A 27,573-nucleotide genomic window follows, 5' to 3' on the forward strand; every position below is an offset into this window, starting at 1 on the left:
GAAGCTCTGACCGATGTTATTGCCGGGGCCGTCATCAAAGGGCGTGGCTCGGATATCTTGGAAGAGTGTCTCTGAGCTGCCATGGCGATTGAGCAGGAACCAGACTTTGGGTCTGGAGCTGTAGACAACAACGCCCACCTGAGGAAAACGGCAGAGGGGAGCATCACAAGGCGGCCCGTCCGCACTGAAACGACCTAGATCTCCACCTCCCCGACTTCCCGGGCTCCGACCTGCGAGTCCCGGGCTCCGATGGTGGTGAGGGACCCGGCGGCGCTGGTCAGGAGGGCGAGCAAAGGCTCCGCCAGGCCCGCCCGGTCTCGAGAGGCCGGGACCAGAAAAACCGCGTCGAGACGGCCGCCCACGCACACTGTCCGCGGGAGAGGCGCGCGTTAAGAGGGGGAGATGCTGCGTACAAACTGAATACAAAGCGCAGAGACGGAGGCGTGTGTTGGTGCGCGTTACCCGTCCGTTCTTCCACGGAGCTCTCGGGGCCCAGGCCGCCGGTGAAGGTGGGCTGCAGCGCGAAGCGGTAATGGAGGCCGAGACGCAGCCCGGTCACCCGGTAGGAGCTGGACGAGGCCGGCAGCGTGATGGACTGACCCTGCCCGGTGTCTTCATCAGGCAAACAAGGTAAAAGACAAGGTAAAAATGTGTGCTCACAATGAGACGGACCACTGCCGCTGCCGCCGCCGCTTCCGCCGCCACCACCAATCACACTGTCTCACCCCTCAGCTCTCTCCAGCGCAGGACGTACCCCGTGGCCCCGGACAACGGAACCCAGCCCAGAAGCACCGAGTTCTGGTTGACTTCGGCCACACGCAAACTTGCCACGGGCCCCGTGGGCGTCGTGGGGGAAACCGCCGCTGCGTAAATAAACACGAAATGGATGTGAGACTGTGTATATGCACGGTGAAGACACACTGGCAAACACACATTCACGCACAAATACCCACACACCCATAAATTACAGTATAACATACAGTACACTGTTGTGTTTATCAAAGTGTCATATGTGTTTATAATTAACGTCTATAACAGGGATTTCAAATCTTTTTTCACTAAATTTGGTTGAGGCCCCCCTGAGAGAACTCCCTATTGAAAGGGCACAGTATTTTTTCTTTATGTATATATTAGTGGTCAGTGGTCATTTTCGTCAGAATTGAATTATTTTATTTCTGGTTCTTTTTTCTTGGGGAGAGAGCACACAGCTTTTTCAGGCACACAAAACATTGGAAGACAATGGATTTTGCTATCATTTATATTTGAACCACTATTTGACGATTCGGACACAGATGTCTCAAATTGGCCCTTGGCGTGACGACCCCCCCGGGTGTCCGGGCCTCCGGGCTGGGAGCCACCGCCGATCACAAGAAAACGAAAACTAAAAGGCCTGGAGCGGGACGACACAGGACTCACGTGTGGTGACGCTGATGGAGACGGGGGATCCCTCTCTGTTTTGCACCAGAGCCATGACCTGGACCTCGTACTGGGCCCCCGGGTCCAGCTGGTCCAGGCTGACGGCGGTCACGTCGCCGCCGACCAGCTGGCTCCTCTCCGCTCCCCCTGCAGCGGCACACGGTGGGAGGCAGAGCTCGGTGACGGCGGCGGGATGCTGCCTTCACTGCCTCTCATTGGCAAGCTACGACTTGTCATCTTGTCATTACAGACTAGGTACTCAAAGCTGGATGATCATTTGCGTTAGGAGAGGAGTGTATGTATCTGTACGTACACGTCTCTTTTTCTATGATTATTATCAATTATGAATGTTGTCCTGTAAAGCAGAACAAGGCTGTTTTTTCGTAAGTTCACTTGTTGTTTTTTCTTTCTTTTTTTTAAGACCCTAAGGGAGAATCTATTATCATCCCAGAACGATATTTCACTTTGAAAATATCTATACTTCTGATTTGAGAAAAAAAGCGAAAAAAAAAAAAAGGGATGTGTGTGTGTGTATGTACAGTATTGGCACCGCTCCCGTGAGGCAGCCTGTTACAGCAGCTCCCCACCTGGATTTCCCCCTGGGGATGAATAAAATCCTATCGTATCTTGTTACTTACTAGTGCTGTGCCCGTTGAAAACATGGCTGTTGGGAACGGGCTGCGTCGTAGGGGCGGGCGGATCCATACCAAAAGTATCCATACCGCCCGTACTACTTCTCATTTTGAGGATAGATTCTAGCGCTGCAGAGGGCGGAGCGTCTCGCGATCCGCTCGTTAATTCAGAGTTTATTAACGTAAGGCCTGTCACGTTTTCAAATTGTGCCAAGTTCGACGCCGCACGTCCTTGGGTGCCTGGCCACACAGGAGTCAATCGGATGGACGGTTGTTGAGATAAGGACACACATAGATTGGGTCCTTCCTATCACTCTGACTCTTAGCCAGGGGGAAGGTGACTCATTATCACTCCTCATGTTACTGTGCTTGTGCAAATGTGTTGTGAATTTCTTAATTGTACTGATGTGTTATGTATTCAGATATAATCTATAATCTGCCTCCACTCGTTTTTAAAACTGCTCTTTAGACGTCATGTCACCCGAATTACTGGATGAGCTATTGCTCCGACAACCAAAAACAGCTCCACAATATAATGGTGAAGGAAACCAAAGATTAAAGGTTGAATATTTCAATTTCGATTGACTTCCTGTTAAAGTGGCTGTTTGAATTCTTTTGAGCGGTATTTAGTAAACAGATTCCTCACATGCTGACTGTGAATACAGCCGACGTCCTGTGTTTACTCGTAAATATGTTTATTTACTTGGCAAGTAATGATGTTTATATAGGAGTGTGCATTTTCAACACTGTTTCCACTTATCCTCCTATCTTGAACCTGGGAAGAAGTTCAACGACAAACCTCTGCTTTAGAAACCATAAATACAAGATATGTTTCCAACAGCGCAAAACAGGAACAAACAATACCAAGTAAAGTTTAGTCGTCCCCCCACCACCACCACCACCCCACCACCCTGATCTAAAAACAGATTGTCCTTCAATAAGTCCTACCGTCCGTCCTCCTCCAGGACACCCGGTAGGACGTAGCTCCCTGCACACCAACCCAGGTCACCCTCACCACCTCCCCGTGCGGCTCCTGCACCTGCAGGGACGTGACGGTTCCAACCACCACCTGCTCCGACTCTGCAGGGAAACCAATCACAAACGGAATTTTTTCAACTAGTATTTTGTTCCGGTGAGGTTTTAGACTGCAGACCGTTAGCATAAAAATAAATTAAAAAAGCAAACAGATCAAAAAAAGGGAATATAAAAATAATGATAAAATAGAAAAAAAATGAATTTAAATCTAATTATCAAATATATACAAATAACCCAAAAATATAAATAAAAAATAAAATACAAAACAGAAATAGTCAGATATATAAAGATATAGGAATATATCCTCCAAACCAGATGATAAGTGGTTTAGTATTTCCTGGGTCTCTGGGTCCGGTGTGGAGGGGTTGCAGGTGATAAGTGAATGCAGTTCACGTGGAGTGATACCTGTTCTGACATTCAAGGTGGCCGGACTTCCCTCTCTGGAACCCGCCACTGGGGACACCAGGACCCGGTACGCAGAGTCCGCCTGCAGCCCGTCGATGGTGAAGGAGGTGACGTTGGCGGCGATGCTCCGCGAGGCCTCCACCCCTGCACAGAGCGGGAACGACCGGAGGTCTGAGGAGGCTTGAAGAGCCTCGGAGAACAGTTTTGAGTTTCTAAATGCAGATTTACGCGGACCCTCGAAAGGAATCCCGACGACGACTTGCCCCGCCGGCTCACCTGGTTGCGCGCGGACAATTAAGGTTAAGTTCTTCCCGCAGCCAGCCCGGGTTTGAATCTGGCCCCCGAGGCCCTTTGCTGCATATCCTCCCCTGTCTCTACACTGTCATAACTAATAAAGCGAAAATGCCGCAGAAATATTATCTTAAAAAGAAAGGCAGACGACCAAACTATGACTAAACCCAGCAACAAAATTTGTCTGTACTGTACTACAGAGAAAACAGACGCTGCATCCTCCCCCGGAGGGAAATTGTGGCGTCACAACATGCAAGAAAACACAATACAAGAAAACGGCAATAAGCCGGAAAGAATGGATAACAAAAACAAATCAACGTAATAGTCGACAATAAACCTATTAATAAAACAAAAACAAGAGAAATAAATGAGAAACAAATGGCAATGTACAGTACAAAAACTTCAACACTAACTCGGAGACGGGTACATTTTGCCACGTACAGTATAATAAACCTAAAAACAATACAATAAACAACAACATAAACCTCACAATACACAATAAAATTAAGCGGTGATGTACAATAAACCTGATAAAATAAAGGAAGGGCAACTTGTGTAGTCACAGTCGTGGCTTACCGTCGTCACGGCGCCAACTTATCCTATATGCCGTTGCCCTGGAAACGGGCGACCAAGCGATGCGAATCCTCTTGGACGTGACGTCGACGACGCGGAGGCCGCTGACCGCTCCTCCGTGGGGGTTGGTCCTGGCAGAGACCGTCACCGCCTCCCCAAAACGCTGGTCCGCCATTGCCGCTACGCCGATCACCAGCGGCTCGTCGGCCTGCAGCCCTTCGATGGTGAAGGCCGAGGCGTCTCGCCCCAAAAGCTGCGACTGCTCCGCGCCTGTCGCAGGTAATTTATTTTTAGGTTGGCAAGATTTCTACTGAATCACTGACATGTTGTTAAACTGTGCCATTAAAATGTCTCAGAACGGGCGTGCACTATGAAATAAGAAAAAAGGAACAGCTTCCAGAGAATACAGATCAAGCCTCTATACCCATTCAAGATTTACATTTAGAGTCTATGAATGGAGCCCATCTTTTGGTGCATTTCCTGCCCGAGTTGGATCTACAGTATGGGCGTTATGAAAATCATTTAATCGAGCCGTTTTTCTGGAAGCAGGGAGGGGAGGAGGATTTCCAGTCCAGTAGTAGGATTTTCTTGCCTTCAGCCAGAGGGCTCCTAAAAACTTAAATAACTGTCGCTAAAGAAGACTGGAACAGTGGCAAAACGAGAGCGTAACATTTTGCTTTTCGATTTTTCACGAGGTATCAGTAGAAAACTGAACGGAACGAAGCATGACGCCAAGTGCAGTAAATTAAACTTACTGCTGCCTTGCCTCCAGGTGACCCTGTACCCTGTTGCCCCGGCGACACCTTTCCAGGCGATACGCAGTCTGCGACTGTTTACATTGAGCACTCTGAGGTCCGACACTCTCCCAGCACCTTGCTCTGAAATGAAGGGCATCAAATAAACACGGATGCGCCCGTTTAGAAAGAGCATTTGTTACACGCTACGTTCGTGATTTAATACATATCATTTAATTCAAACCATGTACTTGTGTTTTATTTCTTATCTCATTAATTTGGATCTGTTTTTTGCCGCCATAACACCTGAATTTCCTTATGGTATCAAATAAAGATATACCATCAAGAGTAAAATGAAGGTTTTACACTCAGGAACTATGGTATGGTAGTGGTTCAAGGTTCAGTTTTTATTAATTGGGCTGCAGGAACAAAAAAAATAAATACTAATACATTTATACAGTAAAACAGAGTAAGACCAATAAAAACAGTGTAAACAGTAAAGGACAACAGAACAATGGACAATGGGAACAATAAAAATGGTGAGAAAATGAGGTGGGTCATAACTGAGCAAACACCTGGGATCAATAAAATGCCACCGAGGTTAGTAAAGAAAAATAGTGATATAAAAAATGTACATAATAGTCATAAACAAAATGCAGAAAGTGCGACATAATCTTTCGCAAATTCAGCCTGTGGAAAGCTGTGAAAATGAAGGAGGCACGCAGACTTCTGGTCCTGTGTGGTATGACTCTGAAGCGTGGACCGGAGGGTAATCACCCAAACTCCCTCCAGGAAGGAGTGATCTGAGGGCTGTTGGCTGGAAGTGAGCACCAGGCCAGAAGTATTTACCAAACTGGCACTGACGCACAGCACCTGCTGACTCAGCCGATCAGCCATTCAGACCAAAAAATGGAGCTGACAAATGCACGAACGGCCGTGTTGTTTTTCCCCCTCACCTGGTTTGATGTACACGGTAACCGGGTCACCTGCTCGCTCCCCCACCAGCGCTGCCACGCTGACGCCGTACGACACGCCCACTCTCAGCTCCCGCAAGTCCAGGGTTGTCTGGTTCCCGGGGATACTGCGCGTCTCCTCCGTCCCCGCTGTGAAATTAAATTAAAGTCTGATGTTCTCCTGCTTCACGAGCCGCTGGTGGGTTAGGGTTGGGGTTAAATCGTTAATTTGACGCACCCTCTGTGTTGAGGATAAGGATGCGGTACTGCGTGGCCCCGGTGACGCCCGTCCATCCCAGTCTTACTGTGCTGCCTAGATACTCCACCACGCGCAGGTTGGACACCTTCCCCACCGGCTGATCCACTGCAACAACACAGGGCAACGGCAGGAGAAAGGGAAACGTTTTGCCGGCAAAGATAAAGAAATAAATAAGATTAGTGTATTTGAGCAGTTTACAGTTCAATCTAGTCTGCGGCTGAATTCCCAGTGAGATCCATTGAAATTCAACACGGGTGAACATGGCTTAAGATAATGAAAGTCTTGGGATGTTGATGGGTCAGGGTCTCAGAAACTCACTTCATATGAAAAATATCCAACCAAATAATAAAAATAGGGGGTCAGGGCACAAACGGGGTTGTAATTTCCAAATTGGGAAAACAATATTCATGTCAATACTCTCAAATCGAAGATCCAAATCTGTACTCTAAGCTCGTCCCCGTCCAATTACTTATGGTCGCTAAATGTCATGTGCGTAAATGTCTTGGGAAGCACATGGAGAACAGCCTGACACTGACCTGTGGAAGGTGTGGAGACGGGCGTGGCCACCTCCCGACCCTCGTACAGGGTGTAGAGGGTGATGAGGTACTCCGTTTCAGGCTTCAGGTCTGAGAGGAGATACCTGGTGGTGCCTTTAGGGAAAGACTGGCTCTGCACACGGCCTCCTGCACACGGGGAGAGGAGGCACATTCAGTGGACCAGCACATAGCCGGCCTGAACGCCGGTAGCAGGTGTGGACGTCTAGTCTTTCTGAAGAATGTCTGGAGGTTGTGTGTGTGTGTGTGTGTGTGTGTGTGTGTGTGTGTGTGTGTGTGTGTGTGTGTGTGTGTGTGTGTGTGTGTGTGTGTGTGCGCGTGCATGCGTGGGTACGTGTGCGTGTGTGTGTGCAGGTGCATGACTGTGAGCGTGGGTGTGTAATGTATCTGAGAATGGAGGTCTGACCCTGGCCCTGCCTCCACTCCAGGCGGTACCCTCTGGAGGACTGGATGAGGTTCCAGGTCAGGCGGATGGTGGAGGGGCTGGTGGGAGCCGCCCTGAGGACCTGCTGCTCCTGGCGCTCTGCGGAGCAAAGCACGGATTATCCGCGACTGAACCACGGCTATGACGATATACAGTATAACGGCACTCCCTCGTGTGAGAAGCCTTGCTCTCCTTCGCTCTCCAAAACCTCTCCAAGTGCCAAAGCAAAGTGGATCATTGATCACACACCTACTATGTACTGTACATCAAAATGGTGGAATAATGCTGGGTAGTACTTCTTATACAGAACAAAAGTACTAAGATTGCATCTTGACAACAAAAGCAGGTGGAGTATCGGCATGTCTTACATTTAAATAGAATCATTGGGTATTGTTTGGGTGTCAGGGTCAGGGAGATTAGTAAATCAGCTTTCAACGGTTTGCAAATGATTTCTATTGTCTGCTGACATTTAAACCCGAGCAGATCACAGTGGAGGAGTTTCCCGCTTTCATCCCGGGCACCGCGCCACACCGCTTACCCTCCGGCCGTCTGTCTTTCAAACGCACCTGGGAGCGCCTATTTCTTCTCTGCGATAAACAACCTATCCTACATTCTGCAAGATCTGTCCGTCAGACAGACACTTTAATCTGAACACGCCAACGGATGAGGACAGCCCCCCCCGCCCGAGGCCCTGCACGGCGAAGAAACAATCAAGCTGAAGGTCAAACGTCAAGCGGCAACAAAAGTAGTCAGAGGACAGAACCCTGCCGCCCCATGGACAACGAGCAAGCAGACAGAATAAAGTGATTTGCAAGATCTAGTCGGACCGCAAACAGAACGAGGTTAAAGTTCCTTACTGAAAATCACTTTATTAACGAGTTCTCTTTGATATCCCCCCTATGCTGAACAGACAATAGCAAGGTTTGGTAAAATGCATTGTACACAGAGTGTAAACATCTATGAGGAGGATTTTCCGTCTTCTACGTCTTTCCGTTGCCCCTCGGTGACTAAGACTAAAATCAAACAACCAGATGTGACTGAAAGAAAAAAACCCAGTGGGCCTTAGTCACAAAGGAAACATTGAGCATGTGCGTGCTTGTGTGTGCGTGTGTGTGTGTGTGTGTGTCTGTGTGTGCGTGTGTGTGTGTGTGTGTGTTTGTGTGTGTGTGTGTGTCTGTGTGTGCGTGTGTGTGTGTGTGTGTGTGTGTTTGTATAGATGTGGTTAGGTAAACAGTAACATTTAGCTGTTGACTGGAGATTCAGAACACAACAGGGATGTGTCTTGGCCCCTTTCTTTATCTCGGCTTTACAATTCCCCATCCTTCCTCTGCTTGGAGCTGGCTGGACTTGACTGAAAGCAAGTACCTTTTTAAAAAGCATTCTTTGCTTCAAGGGACAAGGACTTTGCCAAATCATTCCCACAAGTATTGTTGGAGAATGAAAAGGACTGGAAGTATGTGCAGACTTTTGTTTATTCACATTCATATAATGGTATCTCATTTCACCGTTTTCAGGTTACTAGCAATAATTCCTTCAGTAGTTTGGAGGTTTTGGAGAAAAAAAAAATCCTTGGGCAAGACAAGCTACAGGTTATGTCAAGACAAGTGAAGTCACAGGTTATGTCATGTGAAGGCACATGTTATGTCAAGTCAAGTCACAGGTTATGTCAAGACAAATCAAGTAACAGGTTATGTCAAGTCAAGATACAGGTTATGTCAAGACAAGTCAAGTCACAGGTTATGTCAAGACAAGTCAAGATACAGGTTATGTCAAGACAAGTCAAATAACAGGTTTTCTCAAGTCAAGTCACAGGTTATGTCAAGACAAGTCAAGTAACAGGTTATGTCAAGTCGAATCACAGGTTATTTCCAGTCAAGTCAAGTCACAGGTTATGTCAAGTCAAGTAACAGGTTATGTCAAGTCAAGTCACAGGTTATGTCAAGTCAAGTCACAGGTTATGTCAAGTCAAGTCACAGGTTATGTCAAGTCAAGTAACAGGTTATGTCAAGTCAAGTTACAGGTTATGTCAAGTCAAGTCACAGGTTATGTCAAGTCAAGTCACAGGTTATGTCAAGTCAAGTTACAGGTTATGTCAAGTCAAATTACAGGTTATGTCAAGTCAAGTCACAGGTTATGTCAAGTCAAGTCACAGGTTATGTCAAGACAAATCAAGTAACAGGTTATGTCAAGTCAAGATACAGGTTATGTCTAGACAAGTCAAGTCACAGGTTATGTCAAGTCAAGTTACAGGTTATGTCAAGTCAAGTTACAGGTTATGTCAAGTCAAGTCACAGGTTATGTCAAGACAAATCAAGTAACAGGTTATGTCAAGTCAAGATACAGGTTATGTCAAGACAAATCAAGTAACAGGTTATGTCAAGTCAAGTCACAGGTTATGTCAAGACAAATCAAGTAACAGGTTATGTCAAGTCAAGATACAGGTTATGTCTAGACAAGTCAAGTCACAGGTTATGTCAAGACAAGTCAAATAACAGGTTATGTCAAGTCAAGTCACAGGTTATGTCAAGACAATTCAAGTAACAGGTTATGTCAAGTCGAATCACAGGTTATTGCCAGTCAAGTCAAGTCACAGGTTATGTCAAGTCAAGTAACAGGTTATGTCAAGTAAAGTTACAGGTTATGTCAAGTCAAGTCACAGGTTATGTCAAGTCAAGTTACAGGTTATGTCAAGTCAAGTCACAGGTTATGTCAAGTCAAGTCACAGGTTATGTCAACTCAAGTCACAGGTTATGTCAAGTCAAGTTACAGGTTATGTCAAGTCAAGTTACAGGTTTTGTCAAGTCAAGTCACAGGTTATGTCTAGTCAAGTTACAGGGTATGTCAAGTCAAGCCACAGGTTATGTCTAGTCAAGTCACAGGTTATGTCAAGTCGAGTCAAGTCGCAGGTTAGGTCAAGTCAAGTCACAGGTTATGTCAAGTCAATTCAACTAACAGGTTATGTCAAGTCAAGAAGCAGGTTATGTCAAGTCAAGTCAAGTCACAGGTTATGTCAAGTCGAGTCAAGTCGCAGGTTAGGTCAAGTCAAGTCACAGGTTATGTCAAGTCAATTCAACTAACAGGTTATGTCAAGTCAAGAAGCAGGTTATGTCAAGTCAAGTCAAGTAACAGGTTATGTCAAGACAAGTCACAAGTTATGTCAAGTCAAGTTACAGGTTATGTCAAGTCAAGTTACAGGTTATGTCGAGTCAAGTCAAGTTACAGGTTATGTCAAGTCAAGTTAAAGGTTATGTCGAGTCAAGTCAAGTCACAGGTTATGTCAAGTCAAGTCACAAGTTATGTCAAGTCAAGTTACAGATTATGTCGAGTCAAGTCAAGTCACAGGTTATGTCAAATGGAATCACAGGTTATTTCCAGTCAAGTCAAGTCACAGGTTATGTCAAGTCGAGTCACAGGTTTTGTCAAGTCAAGTCACAGGTTATGTCAAATGGAATCACAGGTTATTTCCAGTCAAGTCAAGTCACAGGTTATGTCAAGTCGAGTCACAGGTTATGTCAAGTCGAGTCACAGGTTATATCGAGTCGAGTCAAGTCAAGTCACAGGTTATGTCAAGTCAAGTCAAGTCACAGGTTATGTTAAATTGAGTTACAGGTTATGCCAACATAGTAAGTTCCAGAGACTTGGTTGTTAATAAAACAGAAAGGAACTCTAAGAGCCTAAAAAAAAAGTTTTATGATTCTGAGAAAGAGAAAGACAACGAGAAAGTATGGACAATGTTCTTGAATTACTGGCCCACCCACCTATCTTGAACCTGGCTGTGGCTGCTGGACCCTCGGTGTTGCCCTCGTACAGAGCGATGATGGTGACGATGTACTCGGTGTCGGGTTGAAGGTTGGACAGCGTGTACGACTCGGTGTCACCCGTGAGCTGAAAGGTGTCCACATTTCGGCCTTGCAAGACAGAGGGACACATTAGAATGTGTTGTGAGGTCTTACAAGAGCTAGCGAGAGCTTCTTATGTATGCAGAAGTTGGCCAAAAAATAGTACAAATCTATAAAATAATAGACAATAAGGATGGGATGAAATATCAAACCATCACATTTAAAGCCATATAATGTTGTTGTTTTTGTTTCATGAATTGAGTGTCGTCAACCCCACCGCTCATGGAAATTCCCTAAATTCAATAGAAACCTAACGAAAACTGTTGAATTGTGGTCTAACCTGTAAACGGGCCCCAGACCAAACGGTAGATCTGGGCCCCGGGGATGGCCCTCCACCTCAGACGTACGCTGCTCTCCGACTCCGTCTCCACTGTCAACTGCCCCACTGCTTCCAGACGCACTGAGACACACACACACACACACACACACACACACACACACACACACACACACACACACACACACACACACTCATTAAAACTGATTATCCCTTATGGCGTTCCCTCCCATAATGTGTGAAATTACACTTGTGAGACTTCATCAGTGTGTTAAATCAGCTTCAAGGCATATTTTGGCACATGACCTTTTTATTTTTCAGGTAATCTATTTCATTTTTTTTGTTTTTTCAGTTTTATATGTTGTTTATCATTAGGTTTAATGTATATATCGGTAGATTGCGTATGTTTTCCAAATGTTCCATAGATTGCCATTTTATTTTATTGTATTGCCTTATAATTATTATCATTATTAAATTTTATTTTATTATTATCATTGTTATTATTATTACGCCTATTGTGTTTGCTGGTGCGACATTTCAATTTCCCTTGGGAGATGAATAAAGTTCCTATCTATCTATCTACACACAATACAATATATAAAGATATTTAAATGTATCATTATATCAGTTGTAATCGATTCAACAACTGTGGCTTGAACTTATCAGAGACCAAAAAAATCAACTTTGAATTCAGACAAAGCAAGATGGATGAATCTGGGCTCACGTGTGCGGGCGTTGAGGGTGGAGGGCGACGCTGAGTTGCGTGGAAACAGGGGGTAGAGGCTGATGACATACTCTGTGTCGGGCTGCAGCGCCTCCAAGGTGATAGATGTGGAGTCAGCCGACAGAGACTGTTCCAGCAACTGGGCCGCCGGTTGTCCTGCTCGCCCAAACAAATGAATAAATAAATTCATAAAAACGGCAGTTCAGTGTGCTGATGACAATAATTTCAATGGCCAAACATGTGGACAACTTTCTGCATAAACATGAACACGAGGCTTGTGCTTTGGATCAACAAAGAGAAGATGTTAAAAGAGAGAGGGATGAGATTATTTTATCGGCGTGTTTCTCAGTTGGGACGGGTACGGGCCTCACAGTCCCTCCCTTCTTATCCTCCTCGTCCGAACATGTCGGCGAAGCAGCGCAACGGGGATCAAATATGTAGCCTAAACTAAACCTTTAGAGAGGGAGCCAGGCGATGCCCGATAGCCCTGCCTGTCTGTGAGCTGTCCATCTGATCTACAGACATCAACCTGTTTGAACGGGCTGACAAAGGAACAGGTAGAAACATTACACAGCTGTCTAATCAAACACACCGCGAATTCAGCCATTCAGGGGCTTTGCTCCATGTGAGACTGGCACTCCTGCCACGTCCTAGACTCAGTCTGAGCACTACAACCTCGTACGTCTCGATTTATATCACTCCTCGGGGCCTAAGCGCCCAGACATTATTATACCTTTGTGAGCTGCGCCACACCCTGTCTACATTTACACCTTGTACCACAAAGGAAAAAACGCTCAGGCATTTTGAGACATCAGTTTTTTTCTTAGCCAACTACCTCGGTCTGTCTGAAGACTGGAGGTGACAAAATGCATTTGATTTCCGAGCTAATAGATGGGCAGCAAACCTCTTGGTTAAACAGCGAGCGCTCAAGGGGAGAGCAGGGTATAAGTCGAGCATGTTTTCCCCCCATTCAACCGTGTGTTCCGTGCACCCACGAGTGTTTTCTTACTGTGCTGCCACCACGTTGACCGCAATCCACCAAAGTCGTTTTTCTCATGATAATGTTAATAAAGATAAAGACCCTCGGCATGCATCTCTGAGTCTATATTTGAAAGGATGCTGGAGAGGAATTTACTGTCACTTACTGTATTGAGAGAGTGGATGCAGCAGAGCAAGAAAACTGATACAATAAATGGAAATTAGAGATAGCAAGGAGTGTGGCCCTGACCTCGTCGGCCGTAGGTGAGTCTGTATCCCTGCAGAGAGGTCAAGGGTCGATCCCAGGACAAGGACAGGGAGAAAAAGCCGGACTGGACCAGGCGCAGGCTGGACACCCCCGGCAAGGATCCTGAAACAGAGTGAAGGAGGGGATGAAAAGAGAAAATGATGCTCAAAGGATTTTGAAGACGTAGAGAGATGGAAGGGCCTGATGTGTGGGTATCATTACAACAAGATCCCTTGATGCCTCGCTTTGGACTTACTGGTCCGTTGCTTGGCAGAGACAGACTCCCCCAGGCTGTTGGGATACTGGGCGATCACGGTCACCAGGTAGTCGGTCCCGGACCTCAGCTCCCGGGCTGTGAAGGTCCTCTGGTTGGCAGCGACGGTCTCCTGCACAGAATACAAGTGCAACAGCAAGTTACGATCCACCCGTTAGACATGTTCATACCCAGCCTACAGCCACTGCACCTGCAATTAGACATTTCAATGTGGCACGTACGAGTGTTCTGAGATTCGGCATGAGATAGCAACAACACACCTGGCGTAACTCTGCCGTGATGGGCTGGCCGAGTCCCGAGAGCGGCGTGAACTGGACCACATAGCCACTCACCGGCCCTCCAGCCGGACTCCACCGGAGCCTGAGCGTATCGGAGGTTTGGTCTACGAACTGGATGTTGGACGGACCGGAAAATGCCTCTGTGGGGTAAAAAGAGGAGAGGGACGGCAAGGGACACGTGAATAAAGTGATATGCAAATCTATCTTTCTATCGTCTTACACGGTACGGAGGCAGTTGGCAAGTTCAAATTACCGTCGCTAACATAGACTCCTCCAGAGCTGGAACACACTCGGGGGCTCACAAGGGGTAGGAGGGTGTTGAGTAGCTTGAAATCCCCAACAAAGGAGATGAAATCGCTGTCGGGATCGGAGGCTATCAGAGCCAACTCATTTCGGTCAGCACTCTTTATACCTAGCACAAAAGGCAAAAAAATCATACAGAGAATAGTGGAGATGGACTAAAAGTGCAGGGCGACGCCACATTGCATGGAATGCGAGGAGTGAAAGTGCAGCGACCGAAAGAGTCTTACCAACAGCAAAGACCTGCACCCCCTGGCTGCGCAGCTTTTGAGCTGGCTCCTGGACAGTGTCCTGGGACCTTCCATCCGTGATCAGTATGGTGATCTGAGAACACCAAGAAAAACGACAAGGCAATGGTGCTCAGCCAGATAACTTATTTCCCGACAGGGGTTCATCTTATTCCCGTAGACTAGTCTGACATAATCTCCCCCCGCAGACCTTCGGGACGTCCCGAATGAAGGCGGGGTTGAAGAAGTTGTCGGCAACGAACTTTAGTCCGGCTCCCGTGTGGGTGCTTCCCCCCTTGTAGCTCAGGCTCTCCACGGCTCTGACCAGCTCCGTACCGTTCGGGTAGGCGGCGAAGGTGAACTCCACCCTGACGGGAACGAGACACGCGTCACCCATCAACACCGTCGAGGCCCTTCACTGGGGGGGGGGTAAATGTCAAGTCTGTAACGCACCTGGACGTTTCACTGTATTGCACGGCCCCGAAACGAATCCCCGATGGTCCAACGGAGCCGGCGAAAGGTTTGACGATGCCGGCCATGAAGCCCTTCACCTGGAGGAAGTTGCTCCTGCCAATGCTGGAGGATCCGTCCACGAGAAAGACAATGTCCGCGGCTATCACATTGTTACATCTGCCTGAAATACAAAAAGAAAAGCGGAGAAGCAGGAGCGTGAGATCGTACTGAGCTGAAGTAATAACAATAACAATAATTAAAACAAAACAAAAAAAACAGCATAAAATTACGGGTTATTAGATCATGTTTACCCTGGGTTTCAGCCTGGTGCACGGCAGACAGCACGACGGCCACCGGGAAAGCCCAGCTCCACATCTTCACAACCTGGGAACACATGGGTGGCTTGAGGACCTTCCACTCAGAGCTGTCCTGATTGTCAGCTCTTATTGGAAGCACGCTTTGATCACACAGACTGTTTTATGTGCAAAACAAGTCACTACTGTGCAGTTTGTAGTCTCTACTGTTCAGGTTCCTCTACAGGAGAGAGATAACTGATGTTCCTCGACAAAACACCGCTGTTCTGTGAGGTTTCTGCGCGGCGACCGTTATTTGTCGGGAACTATATGAACGCTTGTGCCTGGTTGAAGGAAAGGTGATCGATCCCGACTTGTGTAATCCTCACTTATTCGTTTTTTGGGGGTCCCGCCTCTCGGGGCATGAACATCTGAACCAACTTTGATTCTTACAACAAAGAATAACTTGGATGGAACATCAATCCATTGTTATCGGTCCATCAGATTTATGTGCAATTTGGATGCCTTTGCTCAGTATAGATGTCTCTGAAGGTTGGAGGAGACCCAGGAAAACAAGACAAGACCAGCGCCGGGAATGTGCCCTCACACCGTGTAACTTAGTCGTGACAATAATCCATAAGTTTGCCAAAGCGAATACACTTTATGAGGTCATCGGCTCTGCATTTGAAGTGGTTTTCTACTAAGGTGGATGTCTGTGGACGTCTACTGTCTGCTGTGCAACAGACAATGGTACAGAAACAGCGGTAGGTCTACGGACTGAGAAGGTGACTGCTGTTTATCTCTGACTCGTCTCCCCTCGTCTGCGATCCTCTTTGTGTGTCGGGCCTGAGGAGGGTATTAACACCCTGCGCCCGTCACACGCTCGATATCATTCCCGACACGTGACAGCGCTAATCCACCTCAGCTTTGCACCTGGAAACGAACACCGTCCGCAGGCTCCATTATTAGCCCTGGTGGAAGCGTCCTCTTCACTTGGTATATTTTTGGGGTTTGGTTTTAGCTGACATTTATGAGCCTGTCTGGGCCAGGAGTTGACACGTCGTCGTAAAATATGCTTTTATGAAAGGAAACGTAAGGGGAACATAAATCACCACGCGGCAGATAACTTCGGCTCAAAGTCGGGATGGTATGGCTGATTTCAAAAATCAATAAACACGTTTTACTTCATACATGTCATAAAGAGTTCTCACAACGCACAAAATAAAATGGGGCGCCAAGGAAAAAGCCCAACATTCCCGCATGGACCTCACGCGAACTTTAATCGGGTCCTTTTTCTCTTTTGTGATGTGACAAACTAAGGGAAGGTTTCCTCATGAAAAGCGTCTCCTGCATGTGAGTGTGGTCATTCCAAATACATTCTTTTTTTAGCATGATGGTATTTTGACGTTCAGCTAATATTTAAGTCTGGAGAGAAACTCCAAAGGGGTCCATTGATAGAATCACTCCAGTGTAACCTCTACTTCCATGATATTCAGGGAGGAGAGGAAGGGAGGAGGCTTTTGTAAATAGCTTGTAGACGGCAAAGCCAAGTGACACAATGTCCGATGTGGCTCCTCTGCGTCGCTCAGTCATCTTGTGAAAAGCAGAGCTTGCATAGCCACAATGGGGTATTTAAGTAAACCCAACGACATGTATTCCCTATGTAAAGGGATGGCAACAGTACAGTAGAAAATGCACCACGGTGCAGGAGGTTTGTGATTCACAGCATTTAGTACGGCGTCATAATGCCTGACTGAAGACCTCCTCGCGTCGCATCAAGGAGGAGATGAAAAACGATTCGACTTCAGGAATGTGTGTCCCTTTTTGTTGCTCCAACTTCAAACTCGTCGTAGTCAGTAGGCGGAGGGATTTAGAGTAAACTGCGTCGGAACGGGTCCAAAGCTATTGTTCCCGCACCGGCGCCACGGTTTCCATCTATGAACCAGGAAACGGGGGTTTAGAATTTACCCTTTTTTTTTTTTTTTTTTTTTTACCCGTCCCACAATGGAAGCTTCGGACGCCGCCTCAAGCAAAAGAGTCCAATGTAATCCATCCCTGTTTGTTTCCCTGGTGTGACTCATAAAGCCAACACTTCATGACTTTCTACCCTGACATGCAAGGCACAGAAATAGAGTCTAATTCATCCCAAATGTAATTCCTTTTCCCCGCTTGCAACAGTCGATAGTCATCAAAAAAAAACTTGTTTGAATACATCCTCAACGATAAAAATGTTATTACCCGCTGGACATCATCTTGGGGAACCCACATTTCATGTCAAATCTCTATTTCCTATTTTTTACCTCCCGATTATGTTTTGGGTCGGTACTGCAGCCTCTGCCGGGAGCTATTTACAGCCCGACAAATTGGAGAGATCATAACAGAAAAGCATTAATAATCGTTGGAACGCCGGCTGAAAACCAAACCTGGCCACAGTAAAGGTTTAACAACACCACCCCAAATGGATTTACTGTCGGAATGTTCTCCCTCCTCCCTCCGAAACCTGCTTCCGCCCGCACCACAACGCGTGAAGCCTTGGACCCCAGGCACACGCATTGTGTCCCGGGGTCCATCCCGTTTTCCGCGCCTGGTGTAGTCCACATTAACTACTAACTTTCAACCTTCTATAAAAAAATAAAAAATAAAAAAAATGTAAATGGTGATTACTATTATTTCGGGAGCGACATCTATCCTATAATGACATTTTATTACAGCATAGTTATCTTGGGATAACCACAGCCCTTTTGCATAGAACATTCCTAGGAAGGCGCACACCTAGAATTTTAACAGCATGACGTAATTGGCTTGTGGCTATTGACACGCCCTCACTTCCTCACCTGGGAATCAAACCAAAGGTTAAATGTTAAAGGTTAAAAGGTCAAATGTATATATATATAGGAGAGCAGCACTACCGATAACTACGTCAGAGAAATGTAGAGGAGGCAGCTTTGATAGCAGATATGAATATGAATTAGAAATGAACGATTGAGAGGCAAAGAGAAAATCTTTGTACGAGGTGACACATGCTCTGCACACCTCAACCAAATTTTAAACTTAGATTCAGACTTTTAACCCTTCAAAATGTGTGCTCTTGCTTCTGCCATGAACACTATAATAATTCTCTGGATAGAAAATGACCGCTGATCCCTGTTCTGTTCTGCACAGAGCTGCAAGGGAGCCAAGCCGTCATTTTGGGAAAGCTGGGGGCAACAGAACGTAGATGTAGCAGAGATGCCATTCTCCCTGGGGGGGCGTCTGGCCTGCCTGGGAGCGGAGGGTTGTGTAAGAGACCGGCTCCCTCAGCGTGACATCAGCATGGGGACAGGGAGGGACGGGGGGACGGAGGGACGGGGGGACGGGGGGACGGGGGGACCGAGGGGCGGGGGGACGGGGGGACCGAGGGACGGGGGGACGGAGGGGCGGGGGGACGGAGGGGCGGGGGGACCGAGGGACGGGGGGACGGAGGGGCGGGGGGACGGAGGGGCGGGGGGACGGGGGATGGGGGGATGGAGGGACGGAGGGACGGAGGGGCGGGGGGACGGGGGGACGGAGGGGCGGGGGGACAGGGGACGGGGAGAGGGAGGAACGGGGGGACGGAGGGACGGAGGGACGGGGGACGGAGGGACGGGGACGGAGGGACGGGGGGACGGGGGGACGGGGGGACCGAGGGGCGGGGGGACGGGGGGACCGAGGGACGGGGGGACGGAGGGGCGGGGGGACGGGGGACGGGGGGATGGAGGGACGGAGGGATGGAGGGGCGGGGGGACGGGGGGACCGAGGGACGGGGGGACGGAGGGGCGGGGGGACGGGGGATGGGGGGATGGAGGGACGGAGGGATGGAGGGGCGGGGGGACGGGGGGACGGGGGGACGGAGGGGCGGGGGGACAGGGGACGGGGAGAGGGAGGAACGGGGGGACGGAGGGACGGAGGGACGGGGGACGGAGGGACGGAGGGACGGGGGACGGAGGGACGGAGGGACGGGGGACGGAGGGACGGAGGGACGGAGGGACGGAGGGACGGAGGGACTGGGGACGGAGGGACGGGCGAAGGGGAGGGAGTGAGAGGGGACAAATGAGGGCACGGTGTCATAATGAATTACTCCCAGACGCCTGCAACACCGCTCTCAGATTCTCACACACAGCGGCTGGCGGTGGAAAAAAAAGTCCCCCCCCCCCCGAAATGTCCACACACACACACACACACACACACACACCTCCCCTCACCCCTCCCTTTCCAGTGACGCAGTAGAAGCTACGGTGGCTGCAAGCTGCCATTGGCGAAGTAACGCTAAAGGGATATTTGATTCTAGGCGCTAAGTCCGACAGCGAGATAGCGTGTGCAATAAACATATTTCATCATCCGAGGCACCCCCCGGGGTAACGTTACGGAGGTAAGAGGGAGAGGAGGAGGAAGATCCAGCGTTTGGTTTTGTCCGCTTTGGGCCACTGTAGAAACATGGCGGTGCGACATGGCAGTGCGACATGACGGCCTCGGTGGAAGAGTACCCGCTCCCTACAGTATGTACATATGAAGGGCTCCTTCCAAGGTAACGAAAACACCACGATTCTTATTATATATTATTTCATGGGATTATTATACACTCATTAAAACATACTTTGTTTAAGCAGAGTGAGAAGCTGCAGAAGAGTGTCGCTTCTCAGGAGCTCAGCGATGTCCTGCAATGAACAGTTTTAAATGATGGGAACAAACATTTTCATAAGGCAAAGCTTCAGAAAGAGCAAAGCTTTCCTGTAACACGGAGTGTAGGACGGAGTGGCCTGGCTCGGCCCGGCTTGGCCCGGACGCCAAGAGCAGTGTCTCTCGTCCCTGTCCTTAAATCATCCCCACGTCACGTTTCCTCCAAACCAAATAAAAACTCGATTCCCTGGAGCCGCTGGAGCGGTAAAAGCAGCGAGGGATGCGAAAGATCACATGGCCATCATTCAGTGAGTCTTGCACAACGCGCTTAATCCAACAAAACAAACTGAGACACAGGAACCATTAAAAGACCACACATGAGCCACCTCCGCTTCCACTGAGATTCACTGGCAAGAGAAGTCAAGCGAGCGTGGCTGGAGACACGGTGGGGATGGAGGGACGGAGGGATGGTGGGATGGAGGGATGAAGCATGGAGGGATGGAGGGATGGAGGGATGGAGGGGTGGGGCCGTGTTGAGGGCTACAGGTTGAGGTGCAGAGATGGTTGAACAGCTGACGTTCATAACATTCAATGGCGCAAAGTAACACCTCAGTGGAAAGAGAACCACAATGAATGTTATGAATGTCAGCTGTGTGAAAAGGACGGACAGATGGACAGACAGACAGACAGACAGACAGACAGACAGACAGACAGATAGATAGATAGATGTGCACAGTGCTGCCCTGTGCAGCAAATGGCACGGTTTTATATCTTAAAATGACGCTGTTTTGCATTTAAATGAAATTATTTTCCCTTCAACTTTATTTTCCTGGAACGCTCCTGGCAGTCCAAATGACCGTGTCGTACATACACGTAATTCAATCCAATCTGGTCAGGATTGTTCAGCCTGGCTTTGGTTAAGTTGTGGTTTTCGTTCTCCTCCGGCGAACGCGCTTATTGTTCGGCGTAAATGAGAGTTCATTGTGCGCTTTGCATTTTCTGTATGAACGCACGGTGTCGACGCGGTCGCCGTTTGTCCTAAAGCGCAGATGCAAGACCTTCAACAACCTTCATTAACTGCGGAGCCTGCAATGCAAAGTCTTTCAACGGAGCAGAAGTGAGGTTGTCCGTGCGCAACCTACCTGGATTGACCCACTTCTCTGTGCAGCGGAACCACGGTCTTCTTGCGTCCTCCTCACCTCCCCACCTGGACCATATCCACCCTGCACCGAGTCCGACCGCTCCTCTGTCCGCAGCTGAGGCGCTTCACAGCGGCCAGACCTTCTCCCCTGTCCCCGCTGAAGCGCGCCCTCCTGGAGCTGGATGTCCTGATAGGCTGGATGGGTGTCCTGAAGCTGGACGTCCTGATAGGCTGGATGGATGTCCTGCAGCTGGATGGATGTCCTGCAGCTGGATGTCCTGCAGCTGGATGGATGTCCTGCAGCTGGATGTCCTGATAGGCTGGATGGGTGTCCGGCAGCTGGATGGATATCTTGCAGCTGGATGTCCGGCAGCTGGATGGATGTCCTGCAGCTGGATGTCCTGCAGCTGGATGTCCTGATAGGCTGGATGGGTGTCCGGCAGCTGGACGTCCTGATAGGCTGGTTAGATGTCCTGCAGCTGGATGGATATCTTGCAGCTGGATGTCCGGCAGCTGGATGTATATCTTGCAGCTGGATGTCCTGCAGCTGGATGGAAGTCCTGCAGCTGGATGGATGTCTTGCAGCTAGATTTCCTACAGCTGGATTAATGTCTTGCAGTTGGATGGATGTCCTGCAGCTGGATGTCCACTCCCGCCGGTCAGAGCATCTTTCCAGGGAAACTCAGTTAGAGGTCTGATCGGCTGCATCTATTTCTGATTCATGAGGAAACCTTCCCTTAGCTCCGCCTGAACACAAGAAGCACTCGAACAGTCCAGACTTGTTTGGATGCCTGAAGGGGAGTCCTTAACTCCCCCCTTTATTTTTCTTGGCTTTTTATTTTTTCCAACCTCATTCTCGCCCCCCTTTCTCTTCTCCCTGCCTCAGCCTGCAAGTAATTCACCACAGCCTTATGGGGGGAAAGCATCTCATGAATCTCTGGCTACAGTATGCATGAGTGCTTAGGTTTAGCAAACTCCATGAAGACACATATATTTTTTTTTAGTCCATTGACTTATCATTGTATTGATAATAATTCACAATTTAAACAATATTGGAGGGATATCTGTATAATCCTGTACCTGTACCAGAATAGTCTTGTAGGGGAGACCTCTTTCAGCCTCAGAAAAAGGTATATTTTCTAGAATTACCTTTTTCATTATTTTGCATTATCTTCCACATTTATTTGATTATTTACAGTATATTGGTGAACTTTTAGACACCCACCATGCCTCCTCTACACCTGCAGCCATTCTGTTTATGGGAAATTCCTGCCTAAAGGAGGGACTGGATAGTATTGTATGTACATGTCATTGTAGTGTGATGTAGTGAACTGTGGTGCTCACTTTATGTCTTAGACTGTCCCCTTGCATTTTTTGGGTGCCTCTGATATCTTTATAGTTTGTTCTTAGTATGTAAAGTGTTGTTGAAAGATGTGCTGTGTTATGTCAGTACTCTCGACTAAAGCATGCAGATCTAATATGTATAGTGTTCCTCCTTATGAAGTACTTTTACTCATACACGTCCATCTGTATTTTACTCCATTGCTAATTATGGTGGAGATTGAGTTGATGTGGGCTTAAGTAACACATGCATCCCATTGACAGACATGCATGCAATTCCGATTTGAGATGAAAAATGCCATCACTGTCAGGACAAGTCTGGATTTCCAAATGGACAGTGTTTGTTCTGGACGACTTAGCCCCTGAATTTCAAACTCTGCCTCTGTTGTTCCTGTGTGTGTGTGTGTGTGTGTGTGTGTGTGTGTGTGTGTGTGTGTGTGTGTGTGTGTGTGTGTGTGTGTGTGTGTGTGTGTGTGTGTGTGTGTGTGTGTGTGTGTGTGTGTGTGTCTCTGACAGACCTACAGAGGGAGACACAGCGATCTACAGTCAGACTAATGGACAGGCAGCGACATGGAGCACCGGGGGAAAACTGTGCTCGGCAGATGTGCAGCTCTGCCTCTTTTGAAGCAGTCAACAAAGCTGAAACCATAACCATGCTGCACCAATAAAAATACATTCCAGCAAAAGGCTGCGTGTTCTAGTGACTCTGCTCTTCAGTCTCTGCTGGTTAGAGACAATCGAGACAAGATGACTCCACAGCGTGGCATTCCCCAACTCGCCACCCATCTCAACATCTACACACTCCACTCAGCGAGGAATAGAAGATAACTTTTCCCTCCACACCTGTACCAGCCAGACTGCAGTGCAAAGAATGTAGTCACACACGCACACACACACACACACACACACACACACACACACACACACACACACACACACATAGATATACATATATACTGTAGATAAAATTGAGACTTGCCTGAAAAAACAGACAAAGATCTCACATGAAAGTGGCAAACAATACAGCATTCAGACAAGACAAGTTAGAATAGCGTGGTTGTCATGTCTTATGCTCATTCTGTGGTGACTGTCTGTCTGCTGGCGCCAGGAAAGCCTTTTTAGGGAATGAAATAAAGATGTGAGCTCAAAGAAAATAAAAATAACTGAAAATTGCAACAGACTACAATTGTTTTCCTGCCATAATCAAAGACAAAGAATAAAGTTTAGCAGACGGGTATGAAGAAAGTGCAGCCTTTTTTTTCGCAGTTTGCCAGTGGTTCAAACTGCTCTCCCATGTAATTGGTCGAACACACCGGGATGATGTGGCGAGGGGTGTGCGTTGCAGATGTCTTGAACATAAATTATAAATTATAAATTAAAATAATAAATTATGAAATAACAATGAATCTGGTGACATAATGTTGTCATCCTTGTTCTGCTGAGAGTGGATCTCTGGATCTGCCTGGAGGAGGTCTGATGGAGGCTGTGGGGACGAGGAGAAGCAGAAGCAGAGCGAGAAGGAAGACAAGGGCCCCAGACTCTACCTGCAGAGAAAGGATGGGAACTGACCTGCTCTGGAGTCTATAGCCTTAAGAAATAAAATCCAAATGTTTACAGTGAAAAGTTGAAAATGCATTTTAACATATGACTGTGGTTTGAGTAGCGAAAGCTGAACACATTTGGATACCGGTATTTTTAATGTGTAGTCAATTACTGCATCCGTTAAATTTTTCAATATCATTATACCCATATGCTACCATGATATTTCAAATTCAGATACATCTAGCTTAGAGAGATATTAAAAATATAATTGACTGTCTCGCTATTGTGGCAGATTCCGGGCAAGATGGAACAAGCTGGGAGCAGATGGAAAATTGTTATGACAGAGGCTCCCGTTGTGTGTGTGGGGATTGGGGTTTTATCCGTTGCTCGTAATTGCTCTAACAAGCAATAGGGGTACAGCCACCTAGAACCCGGGCCCAGTTACCTGGACCCAAGACAGGTGTGACTGCTTAAACCACACCACCCCCACGCCACATCCATCTACATGTATCTTAATGGTCATATTAATGTATTATTAATTAAGAGTTTTGTATGGGTTGGTGTGATTTGATAGCCTGGGAACCAGACAAATCTGCGAGCTCATGTTTGATTTGCTCTGCAGAGTGTGTCTGGCCACCCCCCCATCCAAACACATATCCATCCGACCTTAGACTAGTAAAAGGCTAACGAACTTTTGTCTCCCTCTGGCAAAGAAACGCTATGCCACACTTCTCAGAAAGCTTCTATCAGGCACTGGATGAAGCTTTTTGCCGGATGCCTAAGAGTTACACAATCCTTTTGCTTGGGGACTTCAATGCTAAGGTGGACTGAACAACTGGATATGGAGGGGAGTACTAGGTTAGCATTGCATTGGCAAGGTGAATGCAAATAGCATGAGGCTACTTACTCTTTGCTCTGGGCATAACCTTACTATAACCAACACCATCTTCCAGCAGATGGCAAAATATAAGACCTCATGGATGCACCCTCACTCAAAAAATTGGTATGATTGGTGCCGGACCGCCCATCGTATGATTGTGGCCAAGTTCCTATGACGTACTGTATATCCATATGTCCCCAGTTGTGGCTGCAAAAGCCCGAAAAAAAGCAACTAAATTGCAACCGCCTGGGCAACATAGAAGCAAGAAGGAGTTTTGACGCTTCCTAGCTGAGAAACGAAGGTAGCTGGAAACTTGTCTGAGCTTAGAAAACACCATGGAACAAAGGTGGACCAGCTCTGTGCTCTACGAGGCAGCAGCCAAAGCAAGCGGCCACAAGCGCGGGAACCACCAAGACTGGTTTGACGACAACTCAGACACCACCCACAGCTTGGTTGAGATAAGATGAACCGTTATTAGTCCCACAACGGGGAAATTTGCACAGTTACAGCAACAAAAAGTGGCAGCAGAAAATAGAGTGCATCAATAAAGAGTTGTAGTAGCTAAAAGTAACTATGAAACAAGGTAAGCACTAGCAACCGTATAAAATATATAAAAAATATACTGTATACCTAAGTATAAACAACCTAAATAGGAATCAGAGTATTAAAGAGAATTGCACATATTTAGACAAATAAGGAAATTAAATATTAAATAAGGTTAAGGAAATGCACAAAGCATAGCGGGCAACTTTCGAAAAATTCTTCATCCAATATCACAGACGACATTGGCAGGCAGCTCGGAGGAAGTGCAAAAGGCCATACAGGCCAGGCAGGCCAGGAAGGCCAGACAGAATAAGTCGTGTGCCGAAAAGCCAATTGAAAGCCAGTCCTTTGCTTATAAAAATAATATGCATAATTTTTACAAATCTGTCAAAACTACAGTCCAATAAATGGCTGTGTCACTCCCCTGAAAACAGCAGATGCTCAAACACTTCTGAAGGATCCGAAAAGCATCCTGCTGAGGCGGGCTGAACACTTTGACATCCTGCTTAATCAGGATGCTGATGCAGACCTCACCATCCGGGACAAACTGCCTGAACTTCCTCCCATCCACGACCTCAGTCTACCACCAACCTTCCAGGACGTTCGGTCAGCCGTTTGTTCCCTTAAGGACAATGCTGCCAATATCACAATGACAATATCCCTGCTGAGCTACTGGAGGAGGAAGGGTACATGTGTATGCGTACCCTTTACCAATACATCACCAAGGCTTGGAGTGAGGAGAACATCCCACAGCAATGGAGAGATGAAAACATCGTTGTCATGTATAAGAACAAGGGTGACAAGGCCACCTGCGGCATCAGCAGGGACATATCACTCCTTTCTGTTGCTGGCAAGGTCCTGGCTAAGGTGTGGCTACAGAGACTCATCAGCAACACAGAATCACAGAATCAATGCTGCCCGAATCGCAGTGTGGATTTAGGAAGAACAGGAGCATGATCAACATGATCTTCAACAATCCGGCCGCTCAGGGAAAAGCGCCGGGGAGCAACATCAGGAACTGTTCATGGCCTTTGTCAACCTCTCCAAAGCATTTGACAATGTGCAAAGAGAGCTCACAGGGGATTTCCTCCTCAGGTTTGGTTGTCCGAACAAACTTCTCAACATCCTCCACTGGTTCCACGATGGGATGACTGCTCGGGTGACCACAGGAGGACCAGAGTCCGAGCTCTTCCTTGTACGCACAGGGCTGAGGTAGGGGTGTGTGCTAGCACCGGTGCTCTTTAAAATCTTGTTCCTGTGCGTCACCAAGTTTCTCCACAAGGCGACTGAAGACAGCAGCAGTGTAGCAGTGAACTTCTTTAACATTGGGAGGGTCGAGGCAACCACCAAACTCTGTAGAGAGCGGGCCCTGGAACGGCAGTTTGCAGACCACTGTGCTGTTGTGGCCCATGCCCCGGAGGATCTTCAGACTGTCCTTGCTGTGGAGTGTACAGCAGGATGGGGCTGACTGTCAACACCATCAAGACAGAAGTGGTCTGACAATGGCGTAGCAGCGTCCCACCTACTCTACCTGCCTTCACTGTTGGTGGTGAACAGCTGCCAGGAGTGCCGTCTTTCAAATATCTGTTGAGCATTCCCTCGGAGGATAGTGGCACTGACAACGCCGTGCAGGGCCGCACACACATCCTCCTCGTGAGCGGTCACATTTTTCTGCCGTCGTTCTCTACACCTCGTGTCGAAACGCCTTGTGTGTTCTGTCGGAGTTTCACTCTTCACGTTCAGACTTGTCAGTTTGGGACATCACACAGAAAACGGAGCAATGGCTGTCCGGGCGGCGGATGACGGAATCCCCCCCCGATCCTACCGGCCTTAATGTTTTTCAGAAACACACCCATATGTATAATGACCCGTTGAAGCACTGATTGCCCTGAGTTTGCACAGCTGACAATCAAGCCACCGCTGTGCTTTAATCAGCCGTGTACCCTCTTTTCTGGCAGACTTCAGACTAGATGGCAACCTCTTTAACATCAGGAGGCTCCAGGCAACCACCAAACTCTGGGCCTCACATTGTAATACTTGCAAAGACCAACTGCAGAAGTACTGAGGTCATGATGACGCCCCGACGCCAGCTGCAGTGGCCGAGGCACCTGATAAGGACGCCCCCATGTCGGGGAACCCGCAGAGTGATATAAGGCCCGCTACATCACGGTCGACGCTCAGCTGGAGGCCCCCGAAGAAGCGCTGTTCAACAGAACGCGGCGTCTTGCGAGTGCAGAGAAAGAGAGGGCGTTTGCATGGTCTTTC

At 47.8% G+C, this 27,573-nt stretch overlaps 1 protein-coding gene across 1 annotated transcript in view; it reads right to left on the reverse strand.

The window, feature by feature from the left end:
* The window catches only part of col7a1 (collagen, type VII, alpha 1), a gene marked incomplete at its 5' end in the record, with an annotated part of 58,728 nt that extends 43,420 nt beyond the window's left edge, over positions 1-15,308 (reverse strand). Inside the window, 23 exons of the mRNA XM_080001154.1 lie at positions 12-138; positions 231-367; positions 463-612; positions 726-863; positions 1,417-1,563; positions 2,997-3,128; positions 3,489-3,632; positions 4,356-4,622; positions 5,108-5,230; positions 6,043-6,189; positions 6,278-6,403; positions 6,835-6,981; positions 7,259-7,375; positions 11,035-11,184; positions 12,177-12,332; positions 13,405-13,524; positions 13,658-13,787; positions 13,936-14,093; positions 14,207-14,365; positions 14,484-14,577; positions 14,692-14,848; positions 14,934-15,114; positions 15,245-15,308. Of these exons, the coding sequence (XP_079857280.1) occupies positions 12-138; positions 231-367; positions 463-612; positions 726-863; positions 1,417-1,563; positions 2,997-3,128; positions 3,489-3,632; positions 4,356-4,622; positions 5,108-5,230; positions 6,043-6,189; positions 6,278-6,403; positions 6,835-6,981; positions 7,259-7,375; positions 11,035-11,184; positions 12,177-12,332; positions 13,405-13,524; positions 13,658-13,787; positions 13,936-14,093; positions 14,207-14,365; positions 14,484-14,577; positions 14,692-14,848; positions 14,934-15,114; positions 15,245-15,308 (3,271 nt within the window). The remainder of the gene's footprint in view (positions 1-11; positions 139-230; positions 368-462; positions 613-725; positions 864-1,416; positions 1,564-2,996; positions 3,129-3,488; positions 3,633-4,355; positions 4,623-5,107; positions 5,231-6,042; positions 6,190-6,277; positions 6,404-6,834; positions 6,982-7,258; positions 7,376-11,034; positions 11,185-12,176; positions 12,333-13,404; positions 13,525-13,657; positions 13,788-13,935; positions 14,094-14,206; positions 14,366-14,483; positions 14,578-14,691; positions 14,849-14,933; positions 15,115-15,244) is intronic.
* Positions 15,309-27,573: the final 12,265 nt, after the last annotated feature.

This window comes from Zeus faber (assembly GCF_960531495.2).
Source record: "Zeus faber genome assembly, chromosome: 5".
Classification (NCBI taxonomy): Eukaryota; Metazoa; Chordata; class Actinopteri; order Zeiformes; family Zeidae; genus Zeus; species Zeus faber.